The 14,404-nt window shown below is 42.4% G+C and overlaps 1 protein-coding gene across 13 annotated transcripts in view; it reads right to left on the reverse strand.

Annotated features, from left to right (window-relative positions):
- Positions 1-14,404, reverse strand: part of CDC14A (cell division cycle 14A) — a 208,582-nt gene that overhangs the window by 14,433 nt on the left and 179,745 nt on the right. For 9 of the 13 annotated variants that reach the window (XM_057310436.1, XM_044383600.3, XM_044383598.3 and 6 more), the window contains 3 exons: positions 9,397-9,512; positions 5,237-5,359; positions 1,367-4,550 (listed from right to left, as the gene is read on the reverse strand). In XM_057310436.1, the coding sequence (XP_057166419.1) occupies positions 4,100-4,550; positions 5,237-5,359; positions 9,397-9,512 (690 nt within the window). In that variant the 3' untranslated portion in view covers positions 1,367-4,099. Of the gene's footprint in view, positions 1-1,366; positions 4,551-5,236; positions 5,360-9,396; positions 9,513-14,404 lie in introns of those variants that run through there. The other 4 variants (XM_048220695.2, XM_044383602.3, XM_048220698.2 and 1 more) reach the window with 1 other exon arrangement.

The raw sequence follows: 14,404 nt of genomic DNA on the forward strand, positions 1-14,404 counted from the left end.
CCCTCCAAAGCCCAACTAAAGGGTTATCCCTTCTTCACATCTTTCCCTGACCTCTCCTGAAAAAATGAGATATCCTTTCGCTATCCCCTTTTTTTTTTTTAAGATTTTATTTATTTATGTGACAGAGAGACAGCCAGCGAGAGAGGGAACACAGCAGGGGAGTGGGAGAGGAAGAAGCAGGCTCCCAGCGGAGGAGCCTGATGTGGGACTCGATCCCGGAACGCCAGGATCACTGAGCCAAAGGCAGACGCTTAACGACTGCGCCACCCAGGTGCCTAGCTATCAGTTTTAAACACCTACCACAGTATATGTATGACACAATGTAATCAAAAGAGTATGCTTTTTGGAGTCAAACTGACCTAGCTGCAAATTAGGCCTCTGCTACATATTTGTGGTACAGTCTAGGCCTAGGCCAAAATATTTAACCTCTCAAACCCTTAAATTCTTTTTTTCTTTTTAAAGATTTTATTTATTTATTCGACAGAGATAGAGACAGCCAGCGAGAGAGGGAACATAAGCAGGGGGAGTGGGAGAGGAAGAAGCAGGCTCATAGCGGAGGAGCCTGATGTGGGGCTCGATCCCAGAATGCTGGGATCACGCCCTGAGCCGAAGGCAGACGCTTAACCGCTGTGCCACCCAGGCGCCCCCAAACCCTTAAATTCTTTATCTTTAAAATGGAGGCAATAATAAATGAGTGGACTCATTTAAACACCCAACCATTCATATAACCGTTCAAGAAATACTTAGCCAGTGCCTACCGCATGCTATGCACACAGCATACAACTGCGGCATAGAAAACAGAGGCACGGTCCCTGCCCTACAGAGCTTACAGTCTAGTGGGGGCACAGATAAGTGCACAGATGATTAAAATGCAGAGCGAGAAGAGTATTGATGAAGACCAAGGCAGGGTATAAAGAGCTTATGGGGAAGGCATCACGACCTAAGCCAGACTTCGGGGTCAGTTAAGGACAGCGGAGATGAATAGCAGTTCAGGGGCAAGTCTCTTAAAAATAAAACAGAGCAAATATTCAAGACAGATACCTCAAGTAATTTCAATTTAATAAAATACTTCCACCCCACCCACACCATAATCACACGTCCCTCATTTCTTATGCATTTGAAAACTCCTCTGAATGTCAGGGAGGGAAAACTGATTTTTTTTTTTTTTAACAATAAGTGGGTTAATAAAAATGAAACTTTGCGCATTGCGCTGGGCAGGAGAAACCTTGAGGCTCACAGAAGAGGCCAAATAAATAAAAATAAAATCGGGTGGTTTCTTGGCTTTCTGTCACAAGAATTCCTTAACATTTGCTCTTGTTTTCTGTGTTAAAGCATTTAATGACAGAACAAGGAAATCATTTTTACATTTTTCTGGGGGCTGAACTGCTGCATAAAGTGAGAGAGCAATTGCAGCTTTCAAAAGAGATGCTAATTGCAGCTTCTAAAATATTAGACTCCCCCTAAACACACGTCACCCTCATCCCCCAGGAGTTTCTGGGTCTTTCTTAAAGGTGCTGGGAGGATACTGCTGTACAGACTTCATTTCCTACCCAAGGACTTGAACACAGTTCTGTCGAGTGAGTTATTCCTCGTTCTTCAGGGGTGTACGCCTCGCAGCTTAGGAAGCTCTGGAGAGAAGGACCACCTTCTTTAGATAAAAAACCCATGATCAGAAAAGCTGTATTGGACCGATACTTTATTCCACATAACATGGGAATTTCCATCTAAATTGAGACTTTCTACCACCAAGCTAGCAGGGGTAGGACTTAGGAGCCTTTCCTCCCACAGAGGTTTTCTAGGCAAAGATAAAGGAGCGAAAGTCAGCTCTAAGAGACCTGCTGCTTCTTCCTTCCCGGGAGGGTGAGAAGGAGGAAAATGTTGTCGTGCTGGCAATTCCATTTATAAATGCTTCTCTTTACAATAAGATGACAAATTTAAGAGGCAGAAGAGGGGAACAGCAGCAGCTGCCCACATAGACTATTACTTTAAATTTAATTATTGGAAAATCACTCTATTCAGGCCAGGAGAGGGATGAGGAGAAGGAGGAGAGGTGAAGACAGATAACAGAATATGGAACGACACCAAAACTAAATTATATAAATATGGGGGGGATCAACAATCATCTAAAGAACACCCCCGTACTGCAACTAGCCAAGAGGAAAACTGAGATCCAGAGAAAGTAGAATGGTATTCTTTGTCAAGCTCCTAATGCTTCTGGTATTCGGCTGCAAATGCAGACTTCACTAACTCTTTAGCCATGAAGTCGGCAAGATATTTATGTAACTATCTGTATATCTGTACGTGTAACACTTGTTCCGAAAATGAACAGATCTGTACTCTGGTCTAAAAATGAGGCTGACCCACAATCGGTATATGAAAATACTGACAATTCAACTCCCGCTGGGAAGCACGGGACTTGTAAACCTTCTTACGAAAAGGTAAATACCTATCATTTTCCATCTAACCCCTTAATTACTAAGATTTAAGTTTTACTGATATACTTATACCCATAACATAGTGAGATCAGAGGCAAATTAAGGGGAGGAGTGGGCTGGCAGTTGCTTGGGGCCCTGATCTATACAGGAATCTAAAATAATGCTGAAAAAATCATGGGGAATAAAATCTTATGGGGAAAATTATACAGCTGACCCTTGAACAATGCATGGGTTAGGGGTGTCAGCTCCCGCGTAGTCAAAAATCAGCACCTAACTTTTGACTCCCCCAAAACTTAACTACTAATAACCTACTGTTGACCAGAAGCCTTAGCAAGAACATCAACAATTAATATATGTATTAGATACTGTATTCTCACAATAAAGTAAACTAGAGAAAAGGAAATGTTCTTTGGAAAATCATAAGAAAGAGAAGACACACTTACTGCACCGTATTTATTGAAAGAAATCTGTGTATAAGTGGACCCTTGCAGTTCAAGCCTGTGTTGCTCAAGGGTCAACTGTATGTGCCAGGAAGGACTGCGTGTGCATAGAAGAGAGAAAAAAAAAACCTCTGAAAAGAGGCTGAGGTGGGGATGGGAGTGGTCATCAGTCCACCCAACGCACAGGTGCGTGCACTGCATCCTCGTGTTAGAAAAGGGGGTCCCTAAACTACCATCTAAGGAAAGTGGGTCTCGCTAACTATTCCCATGGGGCTAAGATTCCCCAGGAAAGGCATGCTACCCTCCCCCTGCTCCCCTGCAGAAATCAGCCTCTCCCTGGACAATGGCTGAGGAGTCCCAGCCCTCCCAGGACACTGGAGCTGGCTTGTGCCCTGACTGGAATCACTCTGATAAACATTTCTTTGATTTGTGAGATCAATTTCTCCTTCCCATTTCGTCCTTGTTCTCTAAAATCAAAACTCACATTCCCATAGATCTCAATTCCCTTTGAGGCAATCAAAATATGTGATTAAAATGATTCATAGAGCGGGTGAACCACAAGATTTGACCTAACAGGGATTTCTGGTTAAAAGGCGGGGCTTGGCAACCTAAATACTGAGCTCATAGGGAGAAAGTGTTTGGCGATCTTTCGTCCTGTCTCTAGAAGACTGATGGCTAATTCCAAACATCTTCCATCGTACTCTGCCTTCCCCTCCCCTCCCTCCTAGATACCGACCTATAAGCCTTCTTTACCAACACCTCCCGTTTGCCACGTCGTTAATTCTGCAGGGTCAGTTCCCTGCAGGACGTGACATATTCAGGGGCCTAACAGTTAGTTCTGAGAAGATCCTGTTCATTCGGCACCTTCCACATTTAAATACTCCAAAATTCATTCATGAACACATGATGCGGAGAAGGGACGATTCCTAATACCACCACAACCAAAGCCAATACCGTCTGTTATCTGAATCAGCGCCTGGCTCAGCACCGGATACGCAGAGTGATTTGCAACCTGAACTGAAAAGTAACTTGAGTCAACAGTGTCCATGATGAAGGGAATAAAAGCTGTTCCCCTTCGAAGAGAAATCACCTAAAGAGGAGTGGGAGGAGGAGGACAAAAAGAAGGAAGGAAGAAACCCCAGTTGAAACTTGGCATTTACTTGAAGAGGAGCCAGCAGAATGGACGTGCATGGACAGTTTCACAGCACAGAGGGAAGGCATCGCTCAGAAGGCTTCCTTGGCGCTATTAAATTTCTTGGGCGGCAGCCTTGGCTGGGAAGGCAAGGCACAGAAGTTGCGTTCAGGGTTCTGAGGACCAAGAGGTGGTGTCTGCGAACTTACGGGGATTGAACGGCTCAGGAATCTCGCTGAGGAAGAAGAGAGGCCGGTGTAGGAGGGCCGGAGGAGGGCGGGGTGCTCCTCCGTCTTGACGCCGTGGGGGCTCGGCTGGCTGCTCAGGGGGCTCCCACTGCTGCTGCTGCTTCTGCTGTACTGGTTGTTGTTGAGCTCAGGGTAATTTCTGGCAGGCGGCTGGTTGCTGCCGTTCAAGAGGCTGGTGAGCGGGCTGGCTATGAAACCCGCCTTGGAGGACGAGGAGGCCTTTTTGTTCTCTGGCTCCTGTGTTGCAGCGTTCAAGTTCCCTAGAGAACTGGCTAGCCGGGAGTTTATGGAAAAGCTGAATGGAAAACACAGGTGGGGGGGACATAGACAACGATGTATACTCATGCAGAGTTCATGTTTCTAGAACACATAATTAGGACATGAGGGGAATGGGATGCAGACAGTTCTGATCAATGCAAATGGCAACAGAATGGCTTCTTTATTGCTCTTGGTGACAATATCATATGGGGCCTTGAGTTATACATGTTAACTTCCTGTCTGAGCAGTGAATTAAGACCCAAGAAGCTGGCTTAACCACTCTGACTGAGTGGTTAAGAGATAGAACATCTGGGGGCTCTATGTGTCCTGAGGTAGAGGGTAAATGAAAAGGGCTGTATAACAGGAGAGTAAAAAGTAGTAAGATTAAGTGTAAGATTTACCTTACATGTACTCATTCTAATGTCCCTACCCATCGCAGGAGAAATGACCATACCACATATCGTTAGTCTGTGCCACGGAACTCCAATTTCCACGTTAGGCAAGCTGGAGCTTCACTATAGAAAGGGATGCCATACAGCACTCCCTCCACGGCCCTGTCCCCCACCACGTGAGACAGGAACAGAAGCCCCGGAGGGTCACAGAGCCTTCTGTGATTTCTCCCCTTCTCCCTGATCCCCTCCTCTGGCAAACTTCAGCCAAACTCATTGTCTGCTGCAGACTCCCTTTACCTCCCACTGGTATCTGAGAAGTAGAGAAAATTACCTTCTTACACTGGCACCTGAGGACAAAGAACCTCTGTTTATCCTCTTGGCCGTCGCTGAAGGGGACAAAGCCACTTTTGAGGTCTTCAAAGTAGTTGCAGATCCTTGTGGGGATGAAGTCAATCTTGGTGGAGAAAAAGGGGCAAAATGTCACACAAAAGCGGTGTCACCTTAATATTCAGCAATCACCTAAGACAGGGTGAACTAATAACATTAAAGAGATCACAGCAGGTCACGGTAACAGTGACAGTTCTCTCTTCTGCGAACCTTACAGATGGTAATTCAGCTCGTCCTCACAACAACCCTATGAAGTAGCTAAGATTGCAAACCCCACTTTGCAAGTGAGGAAACGGAGCCACGAAGGAAAAGCTCCTCATCCAAAGTCACTCAGTAAGCAAGGGACAGAGCTGGGATTCAAATCCAGGCTCCACAGTCCTGTCCTTAACCATGATCTTGCCATGCTTGGTCGCCTCCCTTCTTCGATGGCAGCGTTCATTCTTCACATGTCCTTAGCGTCTACCTCTTTCTATTTTAAATCTGGCTCTTCTCTCCACTCTGCAACTGCCCCAGGTGAGGCCGTCACTACTCCTTCCTCTTGACTACTAGCAACATCTTATAATCTTATTCCTTAAAATTCAAATTCTGAAAAGCTTCTGGTGGAATCTGAAATATTTAATTATGTCGCTCCGCTGTTTAAGCCATTTAATCTTTCCTCGGTGCCCAGGAAGCCTGAGCTCCTTGGCTGTACTTATGAAACCCTCCAAAATCTGGCATTAGCCTTTGTGAGCAGGTCCTTTCTACCCACGCTTTCCCACTAGACACCTCTACTCCAGCGACACAAACTGTTCTGAGTGGCCTGAATGGACTGCATTCACACCTATGTCCAGCCTACAAATGCTGTTTTTCCTCCCAGAGCATCCTTTCCTCTCCTCACCTCCCCTCCACCTCCATCTGCCTCATTCCCATTGCTTATCCTTTGCTGGTCCAATCAGCTGGTACCCTATAAAGCAAGCCTTCACTGAATTCCCAGGCAGGGTAAGTATCCCTGTAAATCATAGCCCTTTCGCCATATTTCATTGTCTGGTATTTGTCTATTTCCCTTGATATAAGCTCCATTGAGGGCAAAGGACTGTCTTTCATTTCTATTCCCAGTGGCTAGTCCAGTGCCAGACTCGGAGAGGATATTCACTAATGTTTGAGGGAAAATGGACTCAAACCTGGACAGCCAGGTCCCAGTCACAGTTTTAATACCAACCCCGTTTTAACCTAAACAAACCATTTAATGCACCCGGACCTTGTTTTCCTATAAGCTTGCTTACTTTCCTATAAGATTCTTTCCTTCATCATCCTCCCCCCAAACATTTTAAGTACACGGTTTGCCTCTAAAACACGAATTGGAAAAGTGGTACAAGAAAGCAGCTCAAGTTTCTGGAGAAGTCTGAGTCCTCTTAGAACTGCCCGCACAGGGGCGCCTGGGTGGCACAGCGGTTAAGCGTCTGCCTTCGGCTCAGGGCGTGATCCCGGCGTTGTGGGATCGAGCCCCACATCAGGCTCCTCCGCTATGAGCCTGCTTCTTCCTCTCCCACTCCCCCTGCTGTGTTCCCTCTCTCACTGGCTATATCTATCTCTGTCCAATAAATAAATAAAATCTTTAAAAAAAAAAAAAAAAAAAAAAGAACTGCCCGCACAAAACAACCCTAAAACATTGGGCTGAATAAGAACCAGAGGTGAGGGGTGACTCAGCTTTCCACCCCTATCTCATCAACAGTCTTGGCAAACATGTCCATGGCCCTCACCAAGCCCTACACCGCACTCTGGTACCACTGGGACCTTGAAACCACCCTGGGACTGTTTGGGGGACATTTTTCCAGAGAGAAACACTAATGTTTCCTCTTCAGATGGAGGATGGGGAAGGCAACAAAACTAGAAAACAAAGAGCAAACACATGTAAAACTAAGGGTTTTAACAGAAATGTTAAAACCTCAAGGCAAAATCAGTCACTGGATTGAAAGGCACGTTGCTGAGCAAGCATAGTTTCTTAGAGACCCTAGAACGTGCCGGAAGCACAGACGACACTGACGTGACTACCGCAGCCACACCTACGGGCACCTCAGGAAAACAAAAATCCCCTTCATGGTGAGCATTAAAAATAAGGTGTAGTGTAACAATCCGGAACAGAAAGGAAGGGACTTAAAAAGTGAAAAGCTGTGTGCAATTTGTTTTCACCAGTTTCAGGGTTGGGAAATGTATCTAAAGGGGAGCATTTATTTACAAGCTACTAGAAATTCACCTCAGGAACAGTACCTGAAAGGCTGGGACACTGCTCTTGGGTGCCCTTTCATATCATCCAACCTACGGAAATCAAAGACAAATGCTCACGCATCACCGGGTTCACACATTTAAGCAAAGACCAAAAGGAGTCAGACCAGTAAAAATATTAAATTGGCAAAAGGGAGAAACCTCCCAAATGGATTTTAGTACTCATTCCGTTTCTAAAATAAATCCTAGAACCAGCAGGAAACCCATTTTGGTCATTTTGTTTCATCTTGAATTTAATTAACAGCAAATGGCTTTAAATCAGAAGGTGATGTCGCAGCCACACAGGGTAAAAAAAATGTTCGACGATGCTACCATGATGCCGGTAGGAAAAACTGAATTCTAAAAAAATGGGAGAATTTCTGAGAATTAAAAAAAAATAGAAAAACCATATTGGAGTAGCCTTCGAAAATTTGGGTAGTGGAGGTTCTCTCACTTCTTTTGCCTACTTATGTGCCAAGTCATATGCCACTGTATCCCTCCCTCCCCCTTATGATTTCTTCAGAATCAAATCTAAATCTGTTTGAAACTAGTTTTAAGCAATACAAAGCCATTTCTTAAGAGTTTCAAGGGAAAAAATGGCAAATAAAGAGATTAGTAATCTTGAAGAAACTTCCACTGACTTAGATGATATCCATAGCGAGCAGAGCACAGACTGACAGCACTGGGTGTGAATATCATGCCAACGCCATCCCACTGGGGGGGATTTAACCTTTCTAACCTCAAGCAACCAACCCAAACGTGGGTAATGATGCATACCTTTTGTGTTAATTCAGTTAACCCTCATATCCAAACTAAACACCTAACATGGCTCCTAACCATAGTAGCTGCCCAGTGAATGGTACGTCTCTTCGATTTTCTAGTGGTAGTTGGCAGTTACTACCAAGCACCAGGCTTGCTATCCCATCATCTAATGTTACTATACTTCTCATGTTACCATCACCTTGAATTTGAGCCACATAAACCTTCATTCTTCAGGTCAGGGAACCAGTAATCAAAGCATAGGTAATGATGCACTCAGACCTAATCTGACTTGTGTTATAATTCTCCCAGATAACACATGAAAACTAAAGTCTCTGAGTCTGTTTGACATGTATCATGCTGGCAAAACACCCCTCTTTCTGTGCATGTCTCTCACTTAAAAAGCAAAGCAAAGTAGCCATTTTCCATTATAATCATCTGTGAACTTGTCACTACCCCATATGTTACAGTAAAGAATCCGGAAGACATTCACAGATTTTTGCATACATTGATCCTGAAGACTTTCTTTTTTAACTAATCTGAACCATTAGCAGGTTCCAAATGTTGTGATCACAAGTCAGGTTCCATCAATTGATTTCGATTAGTAATTTTAGACTTCAAACTCAGGACGGTTATGACTTCACAGACACAGGTAAGAATTATTTATTCAATTCTCAAATACAGAGCATAAAGCTAAGGAGTTAGGATATACCAAAGCTTGGCATTCAATACTCTTCCGCACACTCTAGATTCAAAACAAAAGCCTCAGCACACCTATGAGGATTTGCCACAAGACAGGACACCCACTCATGGGGGAAGAGTAGAATTCCAAACGGAATTTTGAGCACAGTCCCAGAGACACCCAATGGCATAGCAGTTTAAGGTGGGATTCCAGACACTAAGATTCCAGGAGCTGCTTTCTGTAAGTTTCTAAAGCTCAGCTGCTCCCAATATGACAAAATAATAAACAAACACAAAATAGTAATAAACCAAAAAGCAAGAGGTAAACATGGCACTTGTAGAATGATATTCAAAAGTGAAGATGAAACATTCTATCCACAAATGGAGGCACAATATAAATTTACAAGTTTAAAATGCATCTACCTAAATGCACAGGATGGTGAGGAGCGTGGCTGTCTCTGACTTTTTAAGGCACGTAGTTTGTCTCCCTGGGTTATACTATTTTTCATTTCCACATCTTCATCCTCTTCTAAATTATTCTGTAAAAAAAAATGCATGTTCCACAGAAAGGTTATTATGAATAATTTTGCTTTACACAGATTTCCTAATAGACTATAAACTATATATTTCATATAGATTGTCTTAATATAGATTATCGTAAATAGCTTTAGTGAACTACGAATTCAGCATCGTCTGTATATATACTAAAGAATGTTCAACTATTCATCAATTAATATACTGGTCAAAGTCCAAATCAAAGCATGGGTCTAAATGTGGTAGAATTTAAAAGGAGCTCTTTGTTACAAGGGACCACAACCAAAGAGACTCTCATGCAGACAAAATCCTGCTTTGGAATACAGCTCAGATACAGGCTGGCTCAGTAATAGATACATTACATTACAAATATGTTTCCAGAGACTACTGGGGTCCATCATTGCAAACTTTATAACTTGTTTACAAAAATGAAAGACAAAACAATTTAGGCTATCTAGACCATAGCTTACCGGGATCAATTAACACTAGTAAAAGCACTCAAGACCTTCCCATAAGGAGTTAAAGCTTACTAGACTGGGAAAGTGTTTCCTGCTGAAATAAGTCTTAGAGATTGAAAACCAGAAGTACCACACAAGGTCTTTTCACATGCTAGCTCACATTTAATTTTTACAACTCAGGGCGGGGAGGACACTGTGGCCCATAAAGATGAAAAAAAGGAGGTGCTCATTGAAGCTAAGAATATTGCCCAAGCTCCCCGAAGCTCTTCACGAAAGCTATGATTTTAAAATCGGATTTCTTGACCCCAAATACAATGGTACACTAACATTGCACCAGTAAAGATTTTATTTTGCCCATTTCCTCCCCTGAATAATTCATATGCCTTAAATTTGCTAAGATTCCTTGCAGCCATCAGAGTCCCCTCCCCTCTTTAAAGCCAGATCTCTTATTTGATGAAGGATATACAAAAATATACTTCCTTCAGTCACATTCTAGTCATTTCTAATAGCCACTCCTGGCTCAACACATTTCTTTGCTCACTGCCACCTAGGTTGGGTTGCGTGGATACATCTGGGGTCAGTAGGTCTGTCCTGGGTAAAAAGACCACATGTTACTACTATAACTCTGAGTTTAAAAAAGAAAAATAGACATACAAAGCACATAGGTGGTAGGAAAGAGGAAATGAAGATGAAAGCTTCCTAGAGGAGGAAACCCCTTTAGTGAGTCTTAAAGAATGAGTGTGGCAGGAAGCAGGCCAAGATCACAGGAAGGCTCATCCTCGCAAAGAACACCAGTTCAACAGTCTCAGGTTCATGGAGCCTTGAAGTCAGAAGGTTCTCTTAAAGTCATAAGTTGCCCATACATAAAGTCTCCAGGAATCGGTTATATCGTTCATCTCTGTCCATATAACCCGTGGGGAGGAATCCATTACCACCCAAGGAAGCCTGCAGGAATAGAAATAAGGCAGGCCTGAAGGCTAGGCTTGTTAGCAGGACGGTACCTGAGGAGGTGGGCTTAGCTTCACCTAGCAATCAACATGGGTGTTGTTACCGGTTACTTGTACCTGATGGAAGGACCAGCACACAGCCAGAGTCTCTAGAATATGGGACTTGCTTCTTGAACGACCTGACAGGATCCTCACCTTTATTGGTCAGGTTCACTATCTAATGGGCACCTTTGTGGGAAAGCCAGGAAAGCTTGTGTGTCCTTCTAACCAGGAGGATCTTTGTATTCCCAACTCTGAAAGGCCTTCAAAATTCTAAGGAAGGGGCGCCTGGGTGGCACAGCGGTTAAGCGTCTGCCTTCAGCTCAGGGCATGATCCTGGCGTTGTGGGATCGAGCCCCACATCAGGCTCCTCCGCTATGAGCCTGCTTCTTCCTCTCCCACTCCCCCTGCTTGTGTTCCCTCTCTCACTGGCTGTCTCTATCTCTGTCAAATAAATAAATAAAATCTTTAAAAAAAAAAAAATTCTAAGGAAAAGGGAGCCTCAACCGGGAATTCCAAAATTCAACCCAACAGTCAAATGTAAAGGTAGAACAAAGATACAAAAATTCACCTCCCACACAATCTCTCAGAGAAAACTATTATGGGATGTACGTCAGGGAAAAGTTAAGAAGACAATGGGAAATCCAGGAAAATTAGGACTTCAGCTGAAGAGTGTGAAAAAAAGGCCTCAGGTCAGAACTGTACAGTAGGGCTTGAGAACAACCAGCCCAGGGTGGGAAGGAGAAGCCTCTTTGGGAAAAGAATGAACTTGGTAAAAAATTTTTTCAGTGTTAAGACTTTGAAAAAATTTTAAATTGCTTGACACAATTTGGGGGAGGAGGGAATAGCCTTATTTTTTTCCCAAATAGACAGAAAAGTATGGAAATAAAAAGGCAATTAACTCACACCTGAACTCATATAACATTGTGTCAACTATACTTCAATAAAAAAAAAAATAAATAAATGTAAAACACCACAAAAATAGGTAATTAACTCTGGGAAAATCAAAGAGAGGTTCAACAAAGGAAACAGAGTAGACTACCACCCTCAAGAGCGAACAATCTTTACATGGTAATAATGTACATATTATTGGGTTTAACCAAAAATTACGATGCAGCCGTACTGGGAAGCACGGGGGGTGGGAGTAACACTTGGGGAGAGGGGGAGAGCTGAAATCTTGTCCACCACAACCAGGAGGCAATAAAAAAATGTCCAAAATCAATAAACTGTTTTAAATATCATTATGGGCAAGACACGGATGTGTAGAAATATGGTAGTAAAAATGCTGATATAATTTGCTCAGAGGTTCCCCCTTCTGGGAATTGGTTTGGGAATTGGTCTAGGAGTACAGAAAGGTGGATAGGAGACTGATATTTTTTATTAGAATTCAGTACTTTTTGACACTTCTAAAAGTGGTCACATATTACTTGAAAAAATAAATACTAATTTAACAAGATACACAGTTAAACAAAAAAATTAACAGTATGTTTTACATTATAGTTATGTCACGTGTATTTTCTCTCCCACTTTATTATGTATCTTTTTTTTTTATAAAGATTTTATTTATTTATTTGACAGAGAGACAGCCAGCGAGAGAGGGAACACAAGCAGGGGGAGTGGGAGAGGAAGAAGCAGGCTCATAGCGGAGGAGCCTGATGTGGGGCTCGATCCCATAACGCCGGGATCACGCCCTGAGCCGAAGGCAGACGCTTAACCGCTGTGCCACCCAGGCGCCCCTACTTTATTATGTATCTTAAAGGTGAAATCTTTTTTAAAATATAATACATTTCAAATGTAAAAAACAAAAACACTGCAACAGAGAGCCATGTACCTAACTAGCCAGATTCAATGTATTTTCTACTTAAGCTCCTTCTCTTAAGGAGTTTACTTAAATACACTAGCTCTCAAAGAAAAAGAAAACATTACTTATTAAGTCCCAGCTCTCAACCTCTGGAGAATGAAACCATGTCTTTCCTAAAGAAAAAAAATATATTTTTCTCCCTATGATACTTGTTTGTATGTAATGACAAAATACAGATAAGAGTGAAAAAAATATTAAAACCACCTACATATTTACCATCAGAAGCAAAACCCATTGGCACTCTGGCATATAGTCTTCCAGATTTTTCCCTGTGCTCTACATACCATCCCCCAACACACTTCTTCCTGACAAAAAGAGGTTGAGCTACATATGCGCTGCTCTGTAACTTACTTATTCACCTGAAAAATATATTGTTGAAAGTATTTCAGGATAAATTTAGAAACACAAAACCCCGAAAACCTCTTCATTATTCTTCTTTATGGCTCCATAAAATTCCATTGTCTAGATATACCAAATTTTATTTATTTTCCCCTGGTTCAGGCTGTTTTCTGTCTTTCATCACTATGAACAGCTCCAACAAACATCCTCCTTTATACATATGGCTTTAAACACCGTCCTATTATTGTCTTAAGATAGATTCATGGAAGTGAAATCGCTAAATATATTGTGAAGTCTTCTGCCACGCGTTATCCAATTGCCCTCCATTTTAAACTCCAACTGGCAATCTTTAGGAGTTTTTATTGCCCAAATCCTTGCTAATACTGCATACATTCTTTAATCTCACACAACTTGAGAGGCAGAAATAGCATCGTGTCATTTAAATGTGTGTTTCTTTTATTTCTCGGGAAGTAGAATGTTTTTTATGCTTACCAGCCATGAGGATTCCTATTCTGTTTTATTTGTGTATGTGGCATATTCACATTGATTTTTAAGAGTTCTTTACGTTAAAAAAAACACCCTAATTTGAATATGTTGCAAACATTTCTTCCTACATGCTGACTGTGAGGAGAATGAACTGGAGAAGGTGAAGTCTGTGGGGCGGCGAGGAGGGGGACATAGTTTAGTGGCTCTGGCAGTGGTCTGGTTTAGTATATGAGAGAACACTTAAGTCAGGACCTGGGAAGGGTAGAGGGTGGGAAAAGATCCAGACATGCAATACAGGTCTGAAGAAATCTGCTAAAATATAAATCACGCTATTTTGTATCTCCATGTATCAACCCTTATTTTATTTCTGTGACTTTTGTATGAAGCTTCAGACATTTTTAGGACTAAGAGGCATAGAACATGTAAGTCATAAAATTCTCAGTAAGGGATTAATAGCCTTCAGAATCTTGGCAAAAAGTTATGCAACGTTATTCAAAATACATTTAAGTTAAATTAAATAATTAAGAAACTAGAAAGCTGTAAGAACAAGGACTCTGGCCTTCTGGAATCCTAAGTATGACACACAGACATGAACAGAACTAAGCCCTATATTTATCAGGGCACTTAGAAGACAAACACCTGTGAGGGGAAAACATATTAGAAAACACAGTTCCTTTTATCATGAGGGCATGAATCAATCCCAAGAATTGGTGGACCTGGGCTAGTTTGAAGACTTTTCTCAACAGGTGCTGGGAGGTCTCATTCTT

Source organism: Ursus arctos, unplaced genomic scaffold (genome assembly GCF_023065955.2).
Source record: "Ursus arctos isolate Adak ecotype North America unplaced genomic scaffold, UrsArc2.0 scaffold_12, whole genome shotgun sequence".
NCBI classification, from domain to species: domain Eukaryota; kingdom Metazoa; phylum Chordata; class Mammalia; order Carnivora; family Ursidae; genus Ursus; species Ursus arctos.